At 39.2% G+C, this 23,984-nt stretch overlaps 1 protein-coding gene and 1 pseudogene across 1 annotated transcript in view; one reads left to right on the top strand and one right to left on the bottom strand.

Moving 5' to 3' along the window:
* The window catches only part of GIPC2 (GIPC PDZ domain containing family member 2), a 70,655-nt gene extending 48,500 nt beyond the window's left edge, over nt 1-22,155 (top strand). Inside the window, exons 4-6 of the mRNA XM_028102545.1 lie at nt 9,339-9,442; nt 14,546-14,627; nt 22,010-22,155. Of these exons, the coding sequence (XP_027958346.1) occupies nt 9,339-9,442; nt 14,546-14,627; nt 22,010-22,155 (332 nt within the window). The remainder of the gene's footprint in view (nt 1-9,338; nt 9,443-14,545; nt 14,628-22,009) is intronic.
* Nucleotides 11,016-11,350, bottom strand: LOC114208467 (large ribosomal subunit protein eL33 pseudogene; annotated as a pseudogene).
* Nucleotides 22,156-23,984: the final 1,829 nt, after the last annotated feature.

Here is a 23,984-nt window from a genome sequence, read left to right as displayed (position 1 = left end):
TTGTACATGCTCACTGTCTCTCTATGTCAAATAAATAAATACAAAAAAATCTTTAAAAAAAACTGTGCACAGCCTTGCAATCTGAGGTGAAGGACACCCTGTGTCCTGGGCTTGGGCTGCAAGTGGACCCACTGACTTGGACATGGAGTTTCAGGGTAGGGTTTGTGTTGGACTGAGCACATTTAGCTCTCTTGTTCCTCAGAGAGGAAGATAGATTTACATAATAAAACTAAGAGTTTCTCACCAAGCCTCTGGAGTGGGGGCTCAAAGTCTGGTTCAATCTGACATTTCTTATACCCAGAATTATGGAGTAAAATTTTAAATCCATTTCAGAAATTTAAATTGGTGTTCAGAGAAGGGAAAGATATGAGTAGGCTGGAATACGTGAGAAAGATTCCTAGAGAAGATTGCATTTGAACTTGGCCTTGGCAGATGGAAAGAAAAGTATAGACAAGGAGGGTTTTCTGTGGGAAGTGTTGAGGACAGTGAAGAGCCCAGGCTTGTAGGAACTTCAGCAGATCAGGTTGCAAAAGCAGTTTCTGGGTTCTTTCTTTTTTTAATTTTTAAACTTAAATTCAATTTAATTAACATATGCTGTATTAACTAGTTTCAGAGGTAGAATCCAGCGATTCACCAGTTGCATACAACACCCAGTGCTCATCACTTTAAGTGCCCTTCTGACGAAAACAGGGAGACAGATCATGGGAGACTCTTAACTACAGGCAACAGACTGAGGGTTGCTGGAGGGGAGGTGGGTGAGGGGTTGGGGTAGATGGGCTCTTCTAAGAAGAGCTTCAAAAACTAGGTGGGGAATCTGAGCTTGTTTTTGAGGATAATAGGGAGTCATTTAGGTATTAGAACTGAAGAATGACATGATGAAATAGATTTTGGGGAATTAAGCCTGGAAAAACAACGTGGCCGTATTTTATAGAGGAGAAACTGTGTAGCAGTGCCTGAGTGAGGGATAAGGGCTGGGATTAGGGGCAGCAGCAGGCATTTGAAGGAGAGAAGAAAGCCCGAGTAATACTGCCAAGGCAGAATGGCAGTTAGGGGCTGGACCGATGCTGCTTAAAGGAATAGAGAGAAGAGAAGAGGAAGTTCAGAAGCAAATGTCACTCCCAAGATGTCTATCCTTGGAGCCTGTGTAATGAGAGTGATTAGAAATGAGGCAATTTGGATGTGGAAATTGGGGGAAAGTCAGGGAGAGATGTTCAATTTTAGATAGTTTGCATTTTATCTGACAGTGCATGCAACTCTCGTATTTTTTGGCAAAGGTTTAAAGTCTTTACAATGATAAATTTTGGGGCTAGAACATGCCACTTAATCATCTTCTTATGTCGTAGTTTGTTCTGCCCTTCTATCCAGCTAGATGTTGATTTTGCATTTACCACAAAGTTACTATGGGAGAAGATAAATGAAGAGTTACAGTTTCTTTTGTGGGGGTGTGGCCGATGGGTTAGATGAATACTGAGTGTAACTGATAAATGTGTTTTCAGTGTAAAGAGCCAGCTGAATAAGGACTCAGGCTAAATATGCACTCTTCCTATTCTAATTGTAAACTGTCATTAAAAGAAAATTCATTAAATGACATTTTTAATTAACAGAAAAGTGAAATTATAATCCATAATATTAAGAACTTTGTAATCGAGGTTTCCCAAGACACTTACCTTAAACAGTGATTGGCTTAGAACTATAATGTTTCAGGAGCATTTGGAGTTAACAACTGTGAATAGAAGACAGATGACCATTTTCAACTGTTCTTAAGCTTAGTAATAGCAGTGTAGGAGGAAGGGGGCAAAAATGATGCTAAAATATAAGTGGCTTCCTTAATAGGGCTGAATAGTGTGAATATAATGTAACTTATTAGAAAAACAGCAATTATGTCAATAATACATATTCTGCCAGAGTATTTGTACAATGGGAGTTGTCATAAATTACAGGAAAACGGATCTAAAAAATTGTGCTCAAAATTGTAAGAGTATGTTTTCAGAAGTTAGATTATCCCTTTTGTGTATGGAAAATGATAAATGAAAAGGCAGATTATAAAATAATGGGTGGTAATATCCCATTTCTGTAAAAACGATCTTTAAATGTAGAAGAAAAATGACTTACAGTGTATGTATATTGAAATTTAATGGTTGTTTAGGTGGTGAGTATGACTTCTTTCTTTAGGATTCTTGTATTTTTTTCATTTTAAAATCTAAAACAAACAGACTAACTTTCATAACCAGAAAATAATAATTTAGAAAAAGAGGCTAGCATTTCTAGCCTAGGAAGTAGGGAGACTAATCATTCTATTTTTAGTGGCTTTATAATTTTTAACTATATGATTCTCATTTTTTTATTTTTTATTTTTATTTTTATTTTTTTTTTAAAGATTTTATTTATTTGACAGAGAGACACAGCGAGAGAGGGAACACAAGCAGGGGGAGTGGGAGAGGGAGAAGCAGGCTTCCTGCCGAGCAGGGAGTCCAACATGGGGCTTGATCCCAGGACCCTGGGATCATGACCTGAGCCGAAGGCAGACGCTTAACGACTGAGCCACCCAGGTGCCCCTGATTCTCATTTTTTTAAAGGATTTTGAGAGAGAGAGAGAGAGAGAGAGAGCAGGGGCAGGGGGAGAGGGAGAAGCAGAATCCCTGCTGAGCAGAGAGCCGGATGCGGGGCTCAGTCCCAGGGCCCTGGGATCATAACCTGAACTGAAGGCAGGTGCTTAACCAGCTGAGCCACCCAGGCGCCCCTGATTATTCTCAATTTAAACGCTTTTCTTTAATATTATAAATGGTTCTGTGTTAGAAATGTGGTAGAATATTCCATTGTATCAATTCTTTAAATTGTTAAGATTGTTTTGGTAACTACTTTTCATACTTTTTATTGAAGGCTGGTAGAAAAATATGTAGTAAACCAATAATACAAGTGAAAAATAACTCCTGATTTTTTTGAATTCTTATGATAAAATCATACTGTGGGATAGAATAAGTTTAAAAGGATAAATGCGTTTTAGCCAGCCCTTAAGTTTTTTGCCATCATATTGGAGTCCAGAGGTTTGTAATCTTTTTTGCAATACAGTCCCCTCCGGATTAAAGCTAAAAACCTCTTCCCAGAGGTACACATTGACTTTTGCCTGTAATTTCAAGGAGTGTTAAAAACAGGGCTGAGTTTTTCTTAAGTGACCTCCTAACTAAAGAACAAGATTTGGGTCACAGTTATTCCATTTCCCATAAATGTCATGCACTGTTTAGTTTCATCAGAGGAACAGTTAGCAAGTGTGTGTGTGTGTGTGTGTTTTATGGGGTTGGTTTACGTGTTGTCAGCCCTTTTCATCCAGTGGACAACTGATGCCTTGTGCATGTAGCATCCATTTCGTTCTTTTTATCTGCCCCAGCATCCTACCAGCTGAATTAAGAAACAAAACAAAACCTCATAAGCTATTCTAAAGGAGTCTGAGAAATGTTGATGAGAGGAAGGACACATGGAAAAGAGGAATGTACAGTTAAAGTTTTAGATTCTGGGACACAAGCTAGATTTTAGGTCAGCTGTGCTGAGAAGTGTGTGTTTGTGCATGTGCGTGTTGGGGTTTGGAAGTAGGGTAGGGAGCACTTGAGCTGTTTCTAGACAGTTCCATTTGTGTATGTCTAAGCATTGGAAGGCCTGTTTAGAAATTGCCTCACTGCTTAGATAGAATTCTGTATTGTGAGATGTCTTTTAGTTGGAGACAGTGGAAAACCTTACCAGACTGGCTTGCGGCAAAAAAGAGAATCTTATATATCAACTCCATGAGTGATGCTGGCGTTAGCCAAACTCTGTGTAGGGCCTGGATAATGTGATCAGGACCCAGTTTCTTGCTCTTTCTGTGCTCCTGCCTGAGGTATCAGTGTCATTATTCCTATATGATCTTAAAGTTAGCTCGACACTATGTCCCAAGATGGTGGTCAGCAACTCTTGGGACTCTGTGCTTCCTTATTCATGTAGAACAGAAAAGGAGAGTGTCCTTGTCTCAGAATTTCTAGCAAAAATTCTCAGGTTCATTCTGACTTAACTGACTTTGGTCACATGCCCACCTCTGAAGTAGTCACTTGTGATGAAGGGAATCCATTAGGTTTTCCATCCCTAAAGCTGGGAGCAGTCAGCTTCCCCTGAACCACAGTGATCCTCAGGTAACTGATGGATACTGAGAAGACAACCAATGGTATGGACGCTGGAGGACCTCCATTACTGAGTGCCCCTGTGAGGGGTTGGGTTTAAACTCAGCCACTTTGGAGAATGAATTTAAATGAGTTTAAACTCAGCCACTTTGGAGAATGGGAGGGTCATGTGTTGTTTCCACCCTCCTGTAAATTGAAGAGGGGGGGATATCATAGTTTTATGGAACTAGTATCCACCCGCCTGTAAATTGTGTGTGTGTGGGAAATTGTAGTTTTTATGGAAAAGATTAAATAGAATAAAAAAGAGACCTCTGTATTTGAAGTGACAATTTTCTGAACCCTCTTAGAAAACCAGTGCAAATATTTCTGATGGTGAGGGAGTTCGAGAAGAGCAGATTGCCCTCTCTAGGTTGAAATGTACCAGAAGAAGCATTCTATAATACGAGCCAGGCCACCGGACTGAGCACATTTTATACATTAGCCATGCGAATGTTTATTTTATTTATTTTTTTAAAAGATTTTATTTATTTGAGAGAGAATGAGAGCACAAGAGGGGAGAGGGTCAGAGGGAGAAGCAGACTCCCCGCTGAGCGGGGAGCCCGATGTGGGACTCGATCCCGGGAGTCCGGGATCATGACCTGAGCCGAAGGCAGTCGCTTAACCAACTGAGCCACCCAGGCGCCCTAGCCATGCGAATGTTTAAAACACCACCATATTTAGGTGTTTATCTCATTTTCCGGATAAGGGCTTATTCACGTTCTCACAGTTTGTAAACAGAAGAGCTGGGTTTTAAACTCAGGTTTTCTTATTCTGAAGTCCATCTTGTTCCCTGAGCAAGTGTTGGATGTAGCTGTGTCCATCTGTACTCACCTCCCGTTAAAATCCTGGCTCTGTCCCTGCTTATGGAAGTGATGATCCATACTCTACCCATACCCAACTAGGGCCCTCATGGGACCAGAACAGACGTCGTTCTGGGCAGAAGTTTTCCCCACCGTGTCACCCTGTGTCAGTTGGGGGATCTACACCATGTTGTATGTGTGCCTTCTGAAAATGGGACTTTAGTTTGTCAGCCCCTCTTATTTCTCTAGAGGTTAGGGTGGGACTGGCGACAGACCTTTTCTCTGCTTCTCATTTTCTCCACTTGACCTTGAAAATGCCAGTTAAAATGGAGTATCATAAAGAATGATACAAGTGTGTATAAACATCTTATTTTAAAACCTATATATTCTTGGGGCGCCTGGGTGGCTCAGTCGTTAAGTGTCTGCCTTTGGCTCACGTCATGATCCCAGGGTCTTGGGATCAAGTCCCATGTCGGGCTCCCTGCTCTGTGGGGAGCCTGCTTCTCCCTCTCCCACTCCCCCTGCTTGTGTTCCCTTTCTTGCTGTGTCTCTCTCTCTCTCTGTCGGATAAATAAGTAAAATCTTAAAAAACCCCAAAAAACTATATATTCTAGTTTTTTTTTATGTAAAAACCCCATTCTTTGCATGGAGGACACAAATTGGAGTTCTGTGAAGTCTTATATAATTATAACCTTAATGCATGCCTACGGGTTCTGTTTCATTTTTAAATAAAAACTAGATATGTGAAATGCTGAACGTTTAAAGATATTTTTCCTAATCTAGTGTTGTCTTGCCCACACCTAATTTTTTTTTTTTTTTTTATCTTGGCCTCATGGACTCTTTCCAAGGCAGTTAACCTACTTTTCCTAGCAATAATAACTCCTTGGTTCACACTTATTTCATCAGGGCATGTACTTTTAAATTAAATTACATAATTAGAATAACAGATACAATCGCCACAAAAGGGACTTGGGAACAAATGTGACTGCTTCTTGGTGCCATCCACCTCAACTGTGGGAGCAGCCATGTGCCCACAAGCCGTGAGTGTTGTGTGCCCTACGTGACCAGCTGTCGGGTAGTCCGTATGCTTCACCCGAGTGAGGAGCCCTGAATCTAGTGAATCCAGCTAGCGGCAGGCTGGTTACTAGTGTGTCTACCGTATGAACTGCATCCCTCTCCTCACTCAGCCACAAGAGCAGCCTCAGGTAAACTTGTTCATGGAAAGTGAAGGGACTTGGCCTGTTTGCTTAGACATGCTGAGGCCAGCACCCCAAAAGTAGGCTAGGCCAGACAAGAAACATTCACAACCTTTAAAACATTCAGTACGGAAGTACAGAACTTGTGTTCCACCCCCCCACCCCCCCGGCTCTGGGTGAACCATCCTGCCTGTTTTCATGTATAAACTGGCTGATTTATGTCCCCGAATCATAGGATCATAGAGAAACATGGCTTCTGTTTCCTCTGCTGTTAAGTTGGCCTTTCTGGAGACTGGGCCAAGCCAGGACTTAAATTTTAACATTTGGTGCCACCGAGTGGTTGGTTTTGAGATAACCACTCATGCAGAAGGACGGTTTGACAAATAATGACTGAAAAAAATATCTGGGGTGAATAGGCAGAGCACATAGGATTTTTAAGACAATGAAACTACTCTGAATGCTACTGTCATGGTGGATCTATGTCATGAAATTTTCCAAACCCATAGAATGTACAACACCAAGAGTGAAACCTAATGTAAACGGTGGACTTTAGGTAATGATGTGTCAGCGTAGGTCTCTTGATTGTAACAAACATACCACTGTGGTGGCGAATGGTGAGAATGGGGGAGGCTGTACATATGTGGGGGCAGAAGGTATATGGGAAATCTGTCTTTCAGTTTTGCTGTGAACCTACAATTGTTTTTAAAAAAAGCGTATTAAAATCTTCCATTCTACATTTCCCTTCTAGCTACTGGTGTTTCAAGTAAGAGCAAGGTGTAAGATAGAACATCATCTAGGGAGGTTGGCTGACTTCTCCAGCATTGATGACAGTCCCCTGATAAAGTTCCCACATTCCAGAGGCTGGGTTCTTAGCTTTGTAAATCTCAGAAACTTTTATTTTTTCACTATTCCCAGAGTTGTTCAAATTTCCAGGGTTATATCATGCTCACTAAACTTCCAAGAGACTTGTTAAGTCAGAATGCTAGTGTAGTACTTTACAATTAGAAATGTATATGTAGTGGGAGACCAAAACACAGGTGTTAGCTGAACAGTTCATTTTCTGCCATGTAGGAAATTTATATGGGAAGACAGATTATACTGAATAGGTTGCTTGGTGAAGTCACAGTGGTGGGATGTGTGTGGTATAGGGAGTGGTGGGGGGTGTAAGGTGGTTTTTCTTGAAGGTTAGTATCAAGCTGAGACTGCCTTTTTTTTAAGATTTTATTTGAGAGAAAATGTGCATGTACGCACGTGCAAGAGCAGGAGGAAGAAGCAGGCTCCCCGCTGAGCAGGGAGCCCGATGCAGGACTTGATCCCAGGACCCTGGGATATTGACCTGAGCCAAAGGCAGACACTTAACCGACTGAGCCACCCAGGCGCCCCAAGCTGAGACTGTCCTGAGCACTTTAGGTCTATGTGTGACTCAGAGCTGGCAATATGTTGCTGGGCGGTGCTGATGACAGACTGGCCTCATCTTTGGGCATTCTTTTGGAAACTCTATGCTGAACATCTTGCTTCCATTAACTCATTCTTCCCTCAGGGCATAGTATGACTGGCAGGGCAAATGCTGTAGACTTGCCAATAACACTCTGGTCTCTGGAGAATCTGGTCACCATGATTAGCATTAGCATAATCAGCCACCATTTATAGGTTTTTGCTTGGGAGAACTGGTCTCTTTATTGCATGATAATTTTTAATAATTTCATTCTCAGAAGATGACTTGTTTTTTGTTTTGGTGATTGTGTCCCCAAGTGCAGGTTAAAGTTAATAGGTAAAATCCTTCATCACTTTGGAGTAGATTCCCAATAGCAAAACAGTACTTGCTGAAGGCAGGAATTATTCTAGGTTCCAAGTCAGTTGGAATGCATTTCTGCCATCCACTTGATGTCTGTCTTGAGAGCTTTGTACAGACCTCACTACCTACTTGCATATTACCAGCCTGTCCCGTGGTTCCTCATTGGAGCGCCGTTATCTCCAGTTCTTGGTATGGCCTCTCCCTGCCCCCATTTCTGTCCCTTGTCCCAAACTGCTGCCACATAGAGTCCTCAGGCGGGAGTACTTGGGGGATATTTGCAAAGTTATAAATTGGTAGCCTGTGACTAGAATCGGATCCACAGATCTTTTACTTTTGCGAATATGTTGTTTTTAAAAGTTTGACTTACTCGACAAAACTTCAAGAGGAAAAGATTCACAGAGAGTTCTGAGTATCCAGTTTCTTTGTGTACAAGTCGCACCAGTTACGCGGGGCCTATATTTCCACAGGGCAGTAAGTTATTGGAGTGGCCTGGAGAGGGCATGAACCTTGGAGTTACCCTCAGGCCCCACCCTACCCTTTCACTCATTTATGTTACTACTTGGTCTTGGGGAAGGGGGTGACTCTTGGTGCATAGGAAAAACAAAAAGCACCACAGGCCTAAGGAAAGCAGTAGTTTTCCATGCATTTTTTGCTTGTTCTTTTGCCTGCCTTCTGAGGGGAATTCCTTCCTAACTTGTTCCTAGCCTCTATAGAATCCTGCTTCTCTCAGTATGACACCTCTCAATATATCCCCTGTGGTTGCAAGAGGGGCGGTGTTGGAGTGTCATTGGGGAAAGCATACAGACTTTGGGGTCACAAGACCTGGATTCGAATCCCAGCTCTGCTCCTTACTGAGTTCAATTTCCTTTTCTGTAAAAGGAGGGCTATAACTTACCTCATGGGTTGATACGAGTATTAAATGGGATTTTGTGTATAGAGCATCATGCCGAAGGTAGGTGCTCAAACAGTAGCACCTCCATTCCTATCTTCAAGACATGACTTTTCCTTCTCCATGACCTTAATGAAGTCCAGCTGAACTTCTGCCCCTGCTCTCCTGTTGCTTATACCCCTTTAATCTTATAATAAGGCTAATTTTTAGTCTTTATTCCTTATAACTTAAAGTCTTTCCCAACTGTACACTTCATATAGTTCCCTTTTCTTTTTTGTAGCCAGACTGTATGTAGAATATAAGAATAATGATGGCAGGTGAATTTATTTTGTTTAGGAAATTCTATAAGAAGATATCTTCTATCAGATCTCTAATTGTGTATATAGTTTTATGATAGAAATTACATTTGCTTTTATAGCAGTCTGTTGAAATTCTGAGTATACACACCTTTCTCCCTCCATTGTATGTTTATAGAAGTAGAGCCAAGGTCAAAAGCTGGAAAGTCATCAGAAAAAATTAGTACTGGAAGAGAGACACTTCGCCTGAGATCAAAGGGTCCTGCCACCATGGAAGACATGGTAGGTTATGTTTATTTAATTCCCATTCTGCTTGGAAATGTGTGGATGTTCATGTTTATTAGAGCTGGAAATAAAGATAAAGCCACAAAGTTAAACAAAATACCATATACTCTAATTAAAGCATGGACTTTAATTCATTGCCTACTTAAACAATATGAAAATTATTGAAAGCATATAAGAAGGAAATGTAGAAAATAGGTACAAGAGAAGAAATTGTGATCTATAGCCATCTTCAGCTACCTGCAGACATTTGCTAGAATCTGGAGACATCCGGACTGGCTCAAAAACTTAGCCAAAGTTCTCTGAGAGACAAGAGAAAGTCTCAGAACCACCTGTAGTAGCAGGCATACTTAAGATTTTGATAATGAAAGATTATATTCATGAACTCCAGTCTCCTCAGGTAAAACATTTTGTAGTCATCTTTGACTCTTCTCTTTCAAGTTCCTTGTCCCTTCCATCAGCAAACCCTGGTGGGTCTACCTCCACAATAGACCAGAATCCAGCAACTTCTCACTACGTCTGCCCTCATCACTCTGGCCCAAGGCACCTACATCTTGTCCTGAATATTGCAGTCACCTGTATTCAGTCTTCCTGTGTTCACCCTTGCCCTCTCTCTTTCCCACCGTGCTCAGCACAACAGCCAGAATTAAAAACACGAGTGGTTGCTTTTCTGTTCCAAACTCTCCAGTGGTTTCCCATGCCACTCAGGATAAAAGCTAAAGTCCTCAGAGTGACCAACATGATCTGACTCTGGATTTCTTCTCTGATCTCATTTCCCACCACCCTCCTCCTGGCTCTCGCTGCTTCAGCCACATGGGCCTCCTTGCTGTCCCCAAATACTCCAGATACATCACAACTCAGGATCTCTGAACTGCTGTTCCCTCTGCCTGAATGCCTTGCCCATTTAGGGGCATGGCTCTACTGATTCTTCATGTTTCTGTCCACATATCACCTTATCTAAAAGGCCTTTGAGTATCTTGCATAACAAGTAATTCCTGCCACCCCTCCCCCTGCCCAGTCTTGCTTGCCCTTAATTTTCTTTAAAGCCTTAAGCACAACAGAACATATTGTATCTTTGTTTCTTGTCTATCTGTTTAGTTCCTTTGTTCACATGTCACCCCAGCACCTAGAACAGTACCCAGCACATCAAAGGAGTTCACATCTTTGCTGAATTAATTAATAAATGATGCATTTAAACTTGAGAAGGGTAGGGTTTTGCTGATTGACTCAGTTTTTGAGTGAAAAACACCAAAAGGGGAAGAGAGAAATGGAGGGAGGAAGGGTGGAAGGAGAGAACAGTAGGGGTTAAGGGAGGCAGGGTAAGGACTCAAGGAGGCAAGCAGTGGTCTGCTCACCCAGTGAAGACAGCGGTGATGAAGTTGTCCCGTAGGTGGGGATGGGGGGTGGGGGCAGGGTCAGGCGTGCGTCTGAGGCTAGGGGGAGTTCCTGCAGGCGGAGGGTAAAAGTGCCAGACCCGGCTAGCTGTGTGTTCATATTGCCCTAGGATTCCCCATTTTTTTTTTTTTTTTTTTAAATAGAACAAATCTACACCTTTATTTACTTTTCATTAAATTTAAACCCTTGAGGGGTACAGCATCACACGGATTCTGTGGCCAATGGCTTTAGCAGGAAGGTTGCTTTGGAATTTGGCACGAACCATGCCACTGTTTCCATAAGCACGAGTTACTTTTCCCCAGATTACTCTGGTTTTGTTTGGTTTGCCACCAGGAGTCACTGTGTTGTTCTTTGCTTTGTACACATAAGCACATCTCTTGCCTAGCTAGAATTCCGTTTCATCTCGATCATAAACTAACCTTTGATTTTAAGAAGAGCTGTATGCTCCCTCTGGTTCCGGAGACCTTGCTTATAGCCAGCAAAAATGGCCTTGGACCACAGCCTTCCAGACATTATTTGGCATTATAGGAGTCCTGTTCCCAGCAGGCCGCACTTATTTGCACTCAAAGTTCAGCAACAAAAGCTCCCCTCCTCCCCATGTTTTTGAAGAGCAGAAGAGTGAGACCGGTGAACAGGGAGGAGGCCATTTTCCCAGAGTGGGATCCCAGAAGTTGTTGGGTAACAACTTCCAGGGTCAGTCATGGGGAGCAGACACTCAAGGAACCGTGAGGCCAAGGTTGTGCTTTTGAATGTTTGAGTCACCCAGAATATTGTCAGCTGCGGGGGGAATCCAGAGGAAGACTCTGAGTTGGGTACCTGGGTACTGGGTAGTGAATGAAAGGATTGACGTGGAGGCAAATGCAAGGAAGAGACCTGGGAGGGCCAGAAGCATTTTGCAAATGAGATATTTAAGAATTGTGAGGAGAGGGCACCTGGGTGGCTCAGATGGTTGAGCGTCTGCCTTTGGCTCAGGTCATGATCCCAGGGTTCTGGGATCGAGTCCCGCATCGGGCTCCCTGCTCAGCGGGGAGCCTGCTTCTCCCTCTGCTTCTCTCTCTCTCTCTCTCTCTCTCTGTCTCTCATGAATAAATAAATAAAATCTTTAAAAAAAATTGTGAGGAGAGCAACATGGTCAGTTTTGCATTTTAGAAAATCCCTTGGTTCTAGTGGATGGATTGTTGAGCAGGGTAAATTTGAGGGGGTGAAGTTTGCAGGCAGGGAGAAAAATTAGAAAACTTCTGCAAATACCAAAAAAATGAGAGCTGAGCCCAGGCAATCAGAATGTGAGTGGAGAAGAGGTGATGAGATCAAGAGCTATTTAGGTAGAATGGTAATATATTGATGTCTGATTGTATATGGGAAGTACTGATATTTGTTATGGAAACTTATAATATGGCTGGTTGATATAAAGGTGGACATCCAAGTTTCTTAGCATAGCCTGTTGCTTTACACAGCACATCCAAAATATACTGTAAAGAAGGCAAGAGTGGTATATCGTTATTGTTTTTAAGGCTTAGTTCATATAAATAAAAACATGAGAAAGTTGTAATAATATCCTCAAGGAAATAAAAATTGACATTTGTAATAAAATGCATATTTCTAATAAGTTTGGAGAACACAAAGCAACATATATTTATAACAATATTAAAAGTACTATGAATTTCTTACAATCTAATCTTGAATTCTACATTTGCACTGATAGTTATTTCACATCTTTGGGTAATTCCTTTTTCAGCTAGGAAGCTATTTAAAACCAAGTATTAAACTGAATATAGAACCAGACTTTGTCAACATTAAACCAAGATTTTCAAAGAATAATAAAATGCATCCATTCATTCTTTTCACTGAAACCTTTAATAGTTTTAGGAAGAACAAAATATTTTGGTACCATTAATACACAAAAATTACTTAAAAATGGTTGTTGGGGCACCTGGATGGCTGTCGGTTGAGCATCTGACTCTTGATTTCAGCTCTGGTCATGATCTCAGGGTTGTGAGATCGAGCCCTTCGTTGAGCCCCATGCTCAGCGAGGAGTCTGCTCGTCCCATTAGCTCCACCTCAGCCCCTCTGCTTGCACTCTGTCTCTCTTTCAGATAAATAAGATCTTAACAATAACAAAATGATTGTTTCATCATTTTATCCTTATTTTTATTTTTTGTGTATTTTAATAATGTATATGATATATTAATATAGTAATGTGTATAATTTATGAAAGACACATACTGTTAAAAAATGATTAAAGAGGAGGTGACTGGCTGGCTCAGTTGGTAGAGCATGCAACACTTCATCTCGGGGTTGTGAGTTCGAGCTCCATGTTGGGCATAGAGCTTACTTTAAAAAGTAAACAAAATACAATAAAGTGTTATTAAAATTAAAAAGAATCATTAAAGAAGGTAAGTCACATGATACAAGCAAACTTTATCCATGATGTGGACAGTCTCCTTTCAGAGAATTGCAAAATGGGGTAGAAGGCAAGAAGCTTTGATAGGATAAAGATTAAAGAACAAGTAAGAGAAAAATAGAAAATATTTGACCGGCTGGGGCCACATAGTCTCGTATGGGGTGAGAAGTCCCAGAATTGGCTGTGTTTGGAGATTGGCTGATTGGATTATACTGTGTTTCTGATTAAGCAGATTATTTACAGGGCCAGGGAAGTTAGATAACATGACACCTTGGACAGAGCAGCTCCATCTTGGGCCTACAAAGTTATTTCGACAATACAATAAAATTAAATAAAAAATAATAAGAGTATTTGTTCAGAAATGTTTGGCTCACTTTGGGGTGGGCCAGTAAAAGGTTTGGAGACCCTTCATCTGCAAGATGAAGGCTAAAGCCCTTTTCATGGCACACAGGACCCCTTAAGATCTAGTCCTGTCCGGCTGTACTCTTTATCAGACTCTGTGACCTCACATAGACGTTGCGTGTCAACTGCAATGCTTTTTTTTTTTTTTAAGGATTTTATTTTTAAATAATCTCTATACCCAATGTGGGGCTCGAACTCACAACCCTGAGATTAAGAGTCCTATGCTCCACCAGCTGAGCCAGCGAGGCGCCCTGTTGCATACTTTTTTTTTTTTTTAAAGATTTTGTTTGTTTATTTGACAGAGAGAGACACAGCGAGAAAGGGAACACAAGCAGAGGGAGTGGGAGAGGGAGAAGCAGGCTTCCCGCTGAGCAGAGAGCCCGATGTGGGACTCGATCCTGGGACCCTGGGATCATGACCTGAGCCGAAGGCAGACGCTTAACGACTGAGCCATCCAGGTGCCCTGGTTACATACTTCTATTTGCAGTGCCCTCTCCTGCTTATCTTCCACCAGTGTATCTTTGAAAACAGTTTTTAAGTCACCTTCTTTCTCAAGTCTTCTGTGAATCTTAAGAGATTTAAATTTACTTAGCCTGTGATGCCTCTTACATCCTTTAAAAAATTTTCCTCATTATTACATAGTTACTTATTTTCACAGGTTTGTCTCCCCTTCTAGATTGCCAGCTACTTGGAGTCTCTGTTCTGGCTTTTCTTCTTTGGTGTTAACCAAAAGTTAGTTAACACTAACACCAAAAATAAGTATTTACTGTCTTGATTTGTATTGAGTTACAGAGCACATGGTAGATCTGTTTCCATCCAAATGAGCTGATGTACACAACCATGAACTGGCTCCACATCAGATTTCATGTAAAAATAATATCTTATTTCTCTTCTCTTTGATAAAGCCCTCTGAAACCAAAAAAAAAGCAATTGAAAAGATTGATGATCTTCTTGAATTGTACATGGGAATTCAAGATACTGATTTAGGTAAGATTATACTATTTTTTAAGTTTTACATTTCTTAATTGAATTTAGTGCTGCTTTGTGTCTTGCATTTATACTCAGTGATACTTTTCAAGGTAAAAACTGTAAAGTGATGAGAAAAACATAATGAAAATAAGGATATAAAACATAAAAGAATAATGAAAAGACCTGGCCCTTTCCATTTACTAGCTGCGAGTCAAGTCAACTTTTCTAAACTTCAGTTTTTAATCTATAAACTATAAACTATAATAATAATAGCCTTCCTTCATAAGCTTGTTTTATGGATTTAAAAATTATATATGAACAAATTTTGTAAATGACACATGTGGAATGTATTTGATACATCAGATCTACATTGATTAAATTATACATTATGTACTGTATGCACTTAATAGGATTACTGAGATCCTGTGAGCATTGAATCAAACAGGAAGAAAAAGGACACACCTGGTGTGTGATGGATCAGGGCAGTTGAGCAGTTGAATTGCTGGGTATTATGTTGTCACTAGGATGTCAGGGAGGGTCTTGATTTATCAATTGCAAATAACAAAACAATAACAAACCGAATTCCAACTGACTTAAAGGATAAAAGAGGGGAAATGTTTTGCTTCTTATAACTGAAAACTTCAGAGGTGGATCCTGGCTTCAGAAATGGTTAGATCTGGAGTTCTCATGCTATCATCAGGATGTGGTTTCTCTTCTTTCCACTTAGGCTGCATTTTAGGCCCCCCTGGTGTCCCCTGGCACCTTCAGACCCTCCCTCGTGGAGTCAAAATGATGGCCATGGCTCCATCCTCTACACCTTAGTGTAAAGCATGATGGGAAAGAGGGGAGGGCCTTTTCCAAGTCATTCAAACAAAATGCTGAGGATTGACTCTGACTGGGCTGATGGACTCAACTAAGGCTGGGGGTTGGTTGGGTCTTGGTCAAATGCTCTACCTCTGGAGCTGAGAGTGACTGAAATACTAGGGCTGAGCTGGTGAAAAATCCTGGCCCCTCCCATGTAGGAGCCAGAAGAAAGTGCCCTTGAGACGGGCAGAGGGATGCTGGGTGGTGAAAGAGTAACTGTGCACTGCGGTGGTGGAGCTTGTGTCTGCATGCACCCGTGTGTGCGCTCAGAGTGTGTGTGTGTGGATCAGGTACTTAATACATTTTTTTTTTAAGCCAAAGACTTGGACTGTTTTGTTTCCCTGCTACCAGGTGTAAAGTATTTTACTCTAGCTCAGGTAGAGCATTTGAAACTCATTATTCCTTTTCTACTTCAACTCATTCTTCCTTTTTTCTTATAGAGTCTGTTCTTATGTTTTTCTTGCCTTTCTGAACTTTTAAAATAAAATTTCTGTGTTGGATATACAGATGCTGTCTGCAATTGAAGAAATATTAATACTCTTTTTTTCTAGTTCCTTGATTCAAAATATAAAATTTGCATAAAATAGATACTTGCTCCACACGGACAAGAAGTTCAAGCTGAGATTATCCTATAGAAAGCCAGCATCTTAAAACTTTTCTACAAAAACTTTTCCTCATCCCTTTTGCGTTTGGAAAGACAGATTTGTGTAAGTGAGGTGGGCCTATGAAAATTATGCAGATGAAAGCAAAGGGGATTTATGAATGGCAGGGCTCTTAAATGCAGATTAGACAGTTTGGAAAAATATATATCGCTGTTTAGTTGAGAAGTTTTCAAACAGTGTAACTGACTATCATAAGATTCGGAAACTTAGCCTATCAATGCTAGATCTTGAACTCAAATTTAGGAGAACCACACTTTTCAAAGGGGAGAATTTTAAATAGTCTTTAGAACTTAATTTTGGGTATAGGCCTTATAGTTAATTAAGTGTAAATTTGGAATAAATAAATTAGTTTTGTTCTTTTATTAAATATATACAAGTATACATGGAAGAACAATAGACAGTGGAGTAATTCTAAGTGAATTAAGGAGCAGTTCTTTAAGAACCCATTTCTTTCAGTCTGACAAATTCAGGGCACTAAACATTCCTCATAAATTCCTTGTAAATGAACTTGTAATCCCATTGTAAAGTTAATTAATCATCTGTAGCAGATTCTTCCAATGACACGGAAAGTCATTATCATTATACATGATTAGCAATGTGATCAGTCACCTAGGGACATAAAGTTTAAGGAAAAAAGTTTGAAGAATGTCAACCATTGTTAAATTAGGAATTTCTGTCATTACTCAGATCTGATTAGCATGAAATAGAAACCACAAATGTGACACCGATTTAATAGACAAATGAATATATTTGCTTGTTTTTATGTCTCAGTGTTCTTAGCTTTCATAAATGTTAAGTCTTAAGGCAGATTGCAGTGACATCATGTTATTCCGGAGTTTTTAATATAAATTTACATTAAAAAGTGAAAAAGGTAATATGGCAATAAAATGACTAAAGCCAAAACACTATCTTCACAAAGCTTTGGGGTTGTATTTACCACTTGAAAATGGAAAATAATTGAAATGAGTTTAGGAAGTAACCTTGCAGATGACAGTGCTTTTTTTGGTTGTAAAGTTAAGCTATGAACTGAATTTTCAACTTTTCAACATGTGTTGCCTTGGAATGTTATCCATGGCTGAAAAATGGATTCTGGATTTTGAGTCCTGTAACATATTGTAGGAGATTGACCTAACTTAATGAAAAAGTTGTATCATATAAGTTTCCTCATGAATATTTAAGGCAACTGTGTTAATTATATATAGAACTATAATATGTCCTGATGATACCAATTTAGGAGTTTGGAGATCATCCTAGCCATGTCAGAATTTTAGGATTTCTAATTTATTAAGAGATCCAGAAATGTGTGGAAAAGAAATTTGAATGATCTAAGTAATTTTTTCTTATAAAACTTTTTTTAGCTCCTTTAAAAAAAATACAATAATGGCATTTAAATAGAGATAATTACATTTCTTCTTAGGATGATTTTCTTTCTTCCATGAATTCAAAACAGTGAATACTGTAGAAAGTCATCCTTCTCAGATAAAGCCAATGATTTTGGAAATAGATTTTCATTAACAAAAAAACCATATTCAACATTGGTGGTGTTTTTGATGTTTGACTCCTGAGTTCTTTGAAATGGATTATTTGTGAAAAGTCTATGGGAAATAAATGCTAAAGATCTCTCTTAGAAGGAGATACAACTACAGATGGTTAACAGTGGTTAACAGTGTTTAGGACTAATCTTTATTTAATCCTGCTATGTGTCATTTTATAGATTTGAAAACAGATTCAGAGACATTTGGTTACTTGCCCAAAGTCAGCTAACAAATTAAGAGCTGAGTTTCAGTTCTGGGATTTTTTAATACCAAGATTTTTCATCTGCAGTAGTATCTTATGTTTAAATGTTCAGTTTAAGTATTTAAAAACTTAGTGGGAAATATAGATTGACCTATATCCCCAAAATAAGTTTGTTAATAAATGATGTAAAAATTGTTCAGTTGCGGAAATGATAAAAAGATATTTTCAAAATGGCCAGTAGAGGTCAGCACCTAGCTGCTAGATGTGGTATAACAAGTCTATATTCTTTCAGTGGATTTTTTTTTTTTTTTTTTTTTGGCCAGATTGCATTTGGGTGTTAAATATTACTGCAGTGTATTGCAGATCCATTATAGGTGAAAAGCATTTTAGTAGCTGTCATGTTAATGTGATATAACTTAATAAAGAGTGCTTCTTTTTGGTAAAAGCTTCATTTTGATTTTCTCTTAAAGATACAGTCTTAAAAAGGATAAAATTATACCAATTTACTTCTTTAAGAGTGTTCAAAATATGTGTTTATACTTTATTCATTAGCAAAAATTTGTGCATGTTTTAGTGCATGCTCCATTCTTAATTTTGAAAATTCATATAGCAGATTCCTTACTGTTTTTTAAAAGATTTATGGAACACTGTGTTACATATAGTATTTCTAACACCTTAACAAAGCTGCCTAGTTGGTATTTTTGTTACTTTTAGCAGATCAGGAGTTCCTTGAGGGCATATACTGTACTGCTTTTAATCTCAGCTCCTACTACAGTACTTCTTCTAGAGTAAATATTTGGTAAATGTTTGTTGACTGTGTGTTGAGAGGCACCAAAATAGTGAATTCACAGAGAATATGAGTCCTAACTTCATAAGTTTGAAACTTTAGCCCTTGGACAAATTATTAAACTTCGAACCTTAAATTCCACATCTTTGTAAAAGGGGTATAATAAAAACCTTAAAGGGTTGCCAACACATTAAATTAAATAATATGTATAAAATTCCTGTCACATCATAAATAATAGGTACAGCTATTATTTTTAGGGATGATCACTAATAATGATTACTAGTAATAATGGTAGTGGTAGTAGAGGTAGGACTGTATACCTGGAGGTCTGACCAACTCTGGGACTGTATTTAGTGTGGAAGTTTAACTTTTCTGCTGTACCAGCATGAGTGTATGAGTGAGATTATACAGTTTTTTGGATTGTGAGGTTGTGGTATGGGCATCTGAGACCATCATTTTTCTCATTTTGTAACTAAGGAACCCCAGCCAGAGATTGCAAGTCAGAGTAGGCAAGGTCCAGAATATATCGTTCCTGGGCTCAGTGCTCTAGACAACGCTGCTGAGCTTCCCGAGGTACCATACAGCCATGTACCAAGTTACTTCTTATAGTTAAGCAGGTGTGTGTATGTGTGTGAGTGGGAGATTGGCTGACTCATTGTCCATCAGTGAACATCTGATTCTGGTCTTTGTGTCCCCCCAGCATTTAAGAGCATCATTCCTCTGCACTGTTAGTTTTTGCTTCTGAATGTAGATTTTCTTATATCTTATGTGTGCATCTTCTTTCTTCTTCTGCTAGATTGTATATCACCCACATGTTAGTATAATCTTTAGGTAACTGTCTCAATAAATGCTATCTGTGGAGCCTATGAGAAATGTTTAAAATGGTAGGCTTAGCAAAATTCTGAACTCAAGTCCTACTTTTTTGCAATACTTTTTAAGTTTTGGTTACTCTTTTTTCCATAGCCTGGCTATAGGACCAGACCTCTAGGTTTTGCTTTCTCCAATGCATGTTAACTGTGTCAGTGTAAAAATTATTAAATTATAATTACAAAGCCACCTCCTGTCCTGTGCATCTACCAGCATGTACAGTGTATAAGACACTGAACTCATTCCTATGGGCATAAAAGACTGAGTAGGCTATTCAAGATCTGTTGGGAGTTTATTCTTTTTCTTTTTTTTTTTTTTTTAAAGATTTTATTTATTCAAGTGAGCACAAGCGGGGACAGAGGGAGAGAGAGAAGCAGATTTCCTGCTGAGCAGGGAGCCTGTCACAGGGACTTGATCCCATGACCCTGAGATCATGACCTGAGCCGAAATCAAGAGTCAGATGCTGAACCAACTGAGCCTCCCAGGCACCCCTAGGATGTGAACATTTTTAAGGATTTTGATAGTACTGATTGTCAAATTATTTTTCAAAAGCTAAGTTTACGAAGTCAACCCTGTGTGTATCTGAATATTTGTTTCACTATATCCTGGCTAACATTGGTATGCCATTTAAAATATATATAAAAGTTGTAATAAACTTGGCCAAACCCTTTGGAGCTGAAGCTGAAGGCCTTCTTCCTCTTTGAAGTGTTTGTTTGGATTGACAGTAAATGCAGAAGCTTTTGGGTCAGGGCTGAGGCCTGAGGCAAGGTGAGAGAGAGAGGAATAATGATGAGAAGGAATCCATTCCTCCTCTCTCATAACTGCTTTTTAAAGGTATTTTTGGAGCAATCTTAAACATTGAGAAAAGTTATACATACAGTACAAAGACTTTTTCCCCTTGAGCATGGGAATAAATTAACAATATTTATTGCCCCCAAATACTTTAGTGCATATTTCCTACGAACAAATACATTCTCCTAGCTTACCACAATATCAATTACCAGGAATCATGAAATTAACACTGATACATTACTATCATCTCTTATTCATATGTTATGTTTCACTAAATACCTTAATATCCATTGTAGCAGAAGAGCATGTTCAAAATCTTATGTTACTTTTATTTATATCAATTTAGAATAGTTTCCCACTCTTGATTTTAATGACCTTAATGCTTTTGGAGGGTGCAGCTGTTATTTTATAGCATATTCCTCAATTCTGATTTGTCTGATTTTTTTTTTTCCCCAGAATTACGTTTAGGTTATACCTCTGGCAAAAATATCAAATGTGATGCTGTATTCTTTTCAATTACATCTTATCAGGAGGCATAGGATTTGTTCTAGTTCTGATATTGTTCATGTTGATGACTTATGGTGGTATTTGCGAATCGTCTCCATTATAAAGTTATTCTTTCTGTAATAAGTATTTGGTGGAGAGATATTTTGAAACTATGTAAATATCCTGTTCCTCATGATGCTACCTTCCTTCTGTCCGTTTGTCAGTCAGTTATTACTTTGGGCCACATCTCCTCCTTTCCCTTTAACCTGTTAGTACAGAACTGTTTGAGACAAGGCACAGTCCTTAAATGCTCTTAAGAGCCCTAGTGGATTTTAGCTGAAAGACCAGACCTCTTGGTTCATTCAGAGAAATCCTACAACTGTTGATTTGTTCAACCTTAACCTGGGAGGAAAGGAGATGCTGAGCTTTGGTGTTTCTTTTTTACCTGGAGGTTCTTTACGCAAGTCCTAAATCACATCCACACTGTCTCTTTCCAGTTGCTGGTGCTTATAAGGGACTGAGAACAAAACAGCTGAGCCTCATGGGCTCCCAGCCAGTTGGGGCAGGTCCCATGGGAATGTGTACTCCTGAAGATGCTGGTTCCCCAGACATAAGAACTGGGACTTGGCAATTTACTAGAAAAACAGAACAAGAACACCACTTTCACTTTCTGTCTCAAACTAGAGAGGGGCTCAGGAAAAATTACCTCGATTCCATGAGTAGACCGATACCTCCTTCTTCTCCCTAGCTTGATTTTCCCATTGCCAACTTGTATCCTTTGTCTTTGTTCTTTGGAGGGGCGGGGAGTACTAGGTTCTATCATAGTTTGGAATGGGGTGCTGGTAGAAGGGGCAGAGAGAGCTAGTGACTGTGGGCAGGTGGAAGAGGGATGATGTACTCTGAGATTCCTGGCAGGGTTACCCACAGGGTTTCCTTTCTGGAGCCAGAGGAGTACCAGTAGTTCTTGACTGATGGGTTCCAAGGTGGAGGAGAGGCCAGGGGTGGCAAATCTGGGTGCAGTGGACAGACTGTTTAAAAATGTATTTGCTACCCTGATAGATGATAGTATGTTACTGTTATAGCTTGTACTAGAAATAGATCTATGCATGTTACATTTAGAAAGTAATTTTCCTGCTGCCATTTTTCTCACTTCTCTGATGCTGTCTCTCATGTATCACTAATTTTTAAAAAATTGTTTTTGATAGCTACCACAATGTTTGAAGCTGGAAAGGACAAAGGTAATCCAGACGAATTTGCTGTGGCACTTGACGAAACTCTTGGAGACTTTGCGTTCCCAGATGAATTTGTCTTTGATGTTTGGGGAGTCATTGGTGATGCAAAACGAGAATGATGATGACGTGGATGATCCATCTCTGGAGAAATGAACCATTCTTTTAAAAAAAAATCCATAAGATCTGTTTTTAGACACTGTTACAGACTCTGGTTTGGTCTTATGAGTTTGGAATACATTCTTTGAAATATAATTTTGGTTTCTGGGTACCTTTTAATGCGGTTGCAGTTGTGGTATGCTTAAATCACCTAAAGTATCAATTTTAATATTCATTCAAGAGTCTTTTTAAAGTAAGTTTTAGGGAGTATTTCTAGAGAGAGGATTTTGCTCCCTATTAACATCGTGTTTTCTTTTCCACATGTAAGTAGCTGATTGCAATAGCTCTGTAGCTCATTTTTAAAATCTTAATGCAGTGAGACTGGGATTAGAGTATGGTTTGCCTCTGAGCATCTTCACTTTGTTATACCGGCCTGATCTGGGTATGTTCAGGAAGTGAAGTGTGAATTATGACCACTGTGGGTCCAGAAAGCGTTTTTTTAATCCACTGAATAAGGGGAGGACAATTCCTAAAACCTCTTGATGTCTATGGCCTACTTTCTTCATAAAACAAGGATTGATTGACTTTTATATTTTTGCTTCTTTGTAATTCCTCCTTTTAAAAAACTTGTTAAAATCTATTATACTGTGTATGTATTTGCCTGTGTGGAAGAAGGGTAGAAAAGGCAGGGTAGAAACCACTTAAATTTGATTTTTTTAAAGCAGTTCTTAAACCATTCTTTTTCCACTCATACCCACTTTTATGTTATCCTTTATAAGCACTCCAGGGAAGGTTTTTATAGTCTTTGTAGAACTTTTCTTTTGAAAGATATTTACTCAGAAAATAACTATGTTTGAGAACATTTTTTTTTTTTTTTGGGTGAAAGAGCAATGCTTTTAAGCCCCCTAAACTTTAGAGGAGATACTATCAGAAATCAATTTCCCCCAGTGGAAATAAAGGAGGATGGGAGGAATTGAGAAAATATATTAGTCTATTATTTTAGAGTTCTAACATACTTTCTCTAAAACCTTACATTATTGAGAAAATTGAGGGCAAATGACTGTCTTATCACTCTTATTTGACATTTTATGGATGTCAGAGAATGGAAATGAATGGTTTCAACATAGATCACTTAATAAGGCAGTGCATGGTGTGACCAAGCATTCTTCTAAAGTGTTAGATGGAAAATGCTGTGTGCTGCCATGGTGATCGGAAATAATGACCCGTGAGGGCTGTATTCCAGGAAATCAGGAGCAGTTCCCTTTTCATGGTGAGTTAATGCTTAGATAACTGTTGTTTTCTGGTGCAACTTTACTTTTACTGACATCCACTCCTCTTTCACATAAGTATAATGTTTGAAGCAGATACTCTTTGTCTCATTAATCTGAGACCTGTAGAGAAAGCCCTGTTTTAGTCATTAATGTGTAACTAAAGGAGTTTACAGAACATGGATTGTCTTAATGCGCTTGCCCATCATTTGAAAATGGGACCCAGCTCAGGCTGTAATTTGTTACTTGTTTCATGGATTTCTTTTGGAGCTCCCCAAATATCTATTAATTCTTTTTTAAAAAATTATTTTTAATTTTTTAATTTTTAATTTTTATTTTAAGGTGTCTACTGATTCTTAATACCACCTCTCTTAGAAGGACACACAAAGAAAGAGTTGATATTTTTAAAGGTGAGAAAGTTGAGGCAGGCCCATAAAAGCACTTTAGTTTAACAAAAAAAATTTCCTGGCACTAGATGTTAGATTTGAAATGATGAGTCATTATTTATTGTTGATATCTTTTTCTCCTTCCTTTTTGGGCACGCAGGAAGGTTGACACTGATTTTCTGTGATTTATGGAATCTC

This window comes from Eumetopias jubatus, unplaced genomic scaffold (genome assembly GCF_037043125.1).
Source record: "Eumetopias jubatus isolate StellerSeaLion01/CBP00866 unplaced genomic scaffold, mEumJub1_p1.0 scaffold_4, whole genome shotgun sequence".
Classification (NCBI taxonomy): domain Eukaryota; kingdom Metazoa; phylum Chordata; class Mammalia; order Carnivora; family Otariidae; genus Eumetopias; species Eumetopias jubatus.
This window is presented reverse-complemented; position numbering and strand designations above follow the sequence as displayed.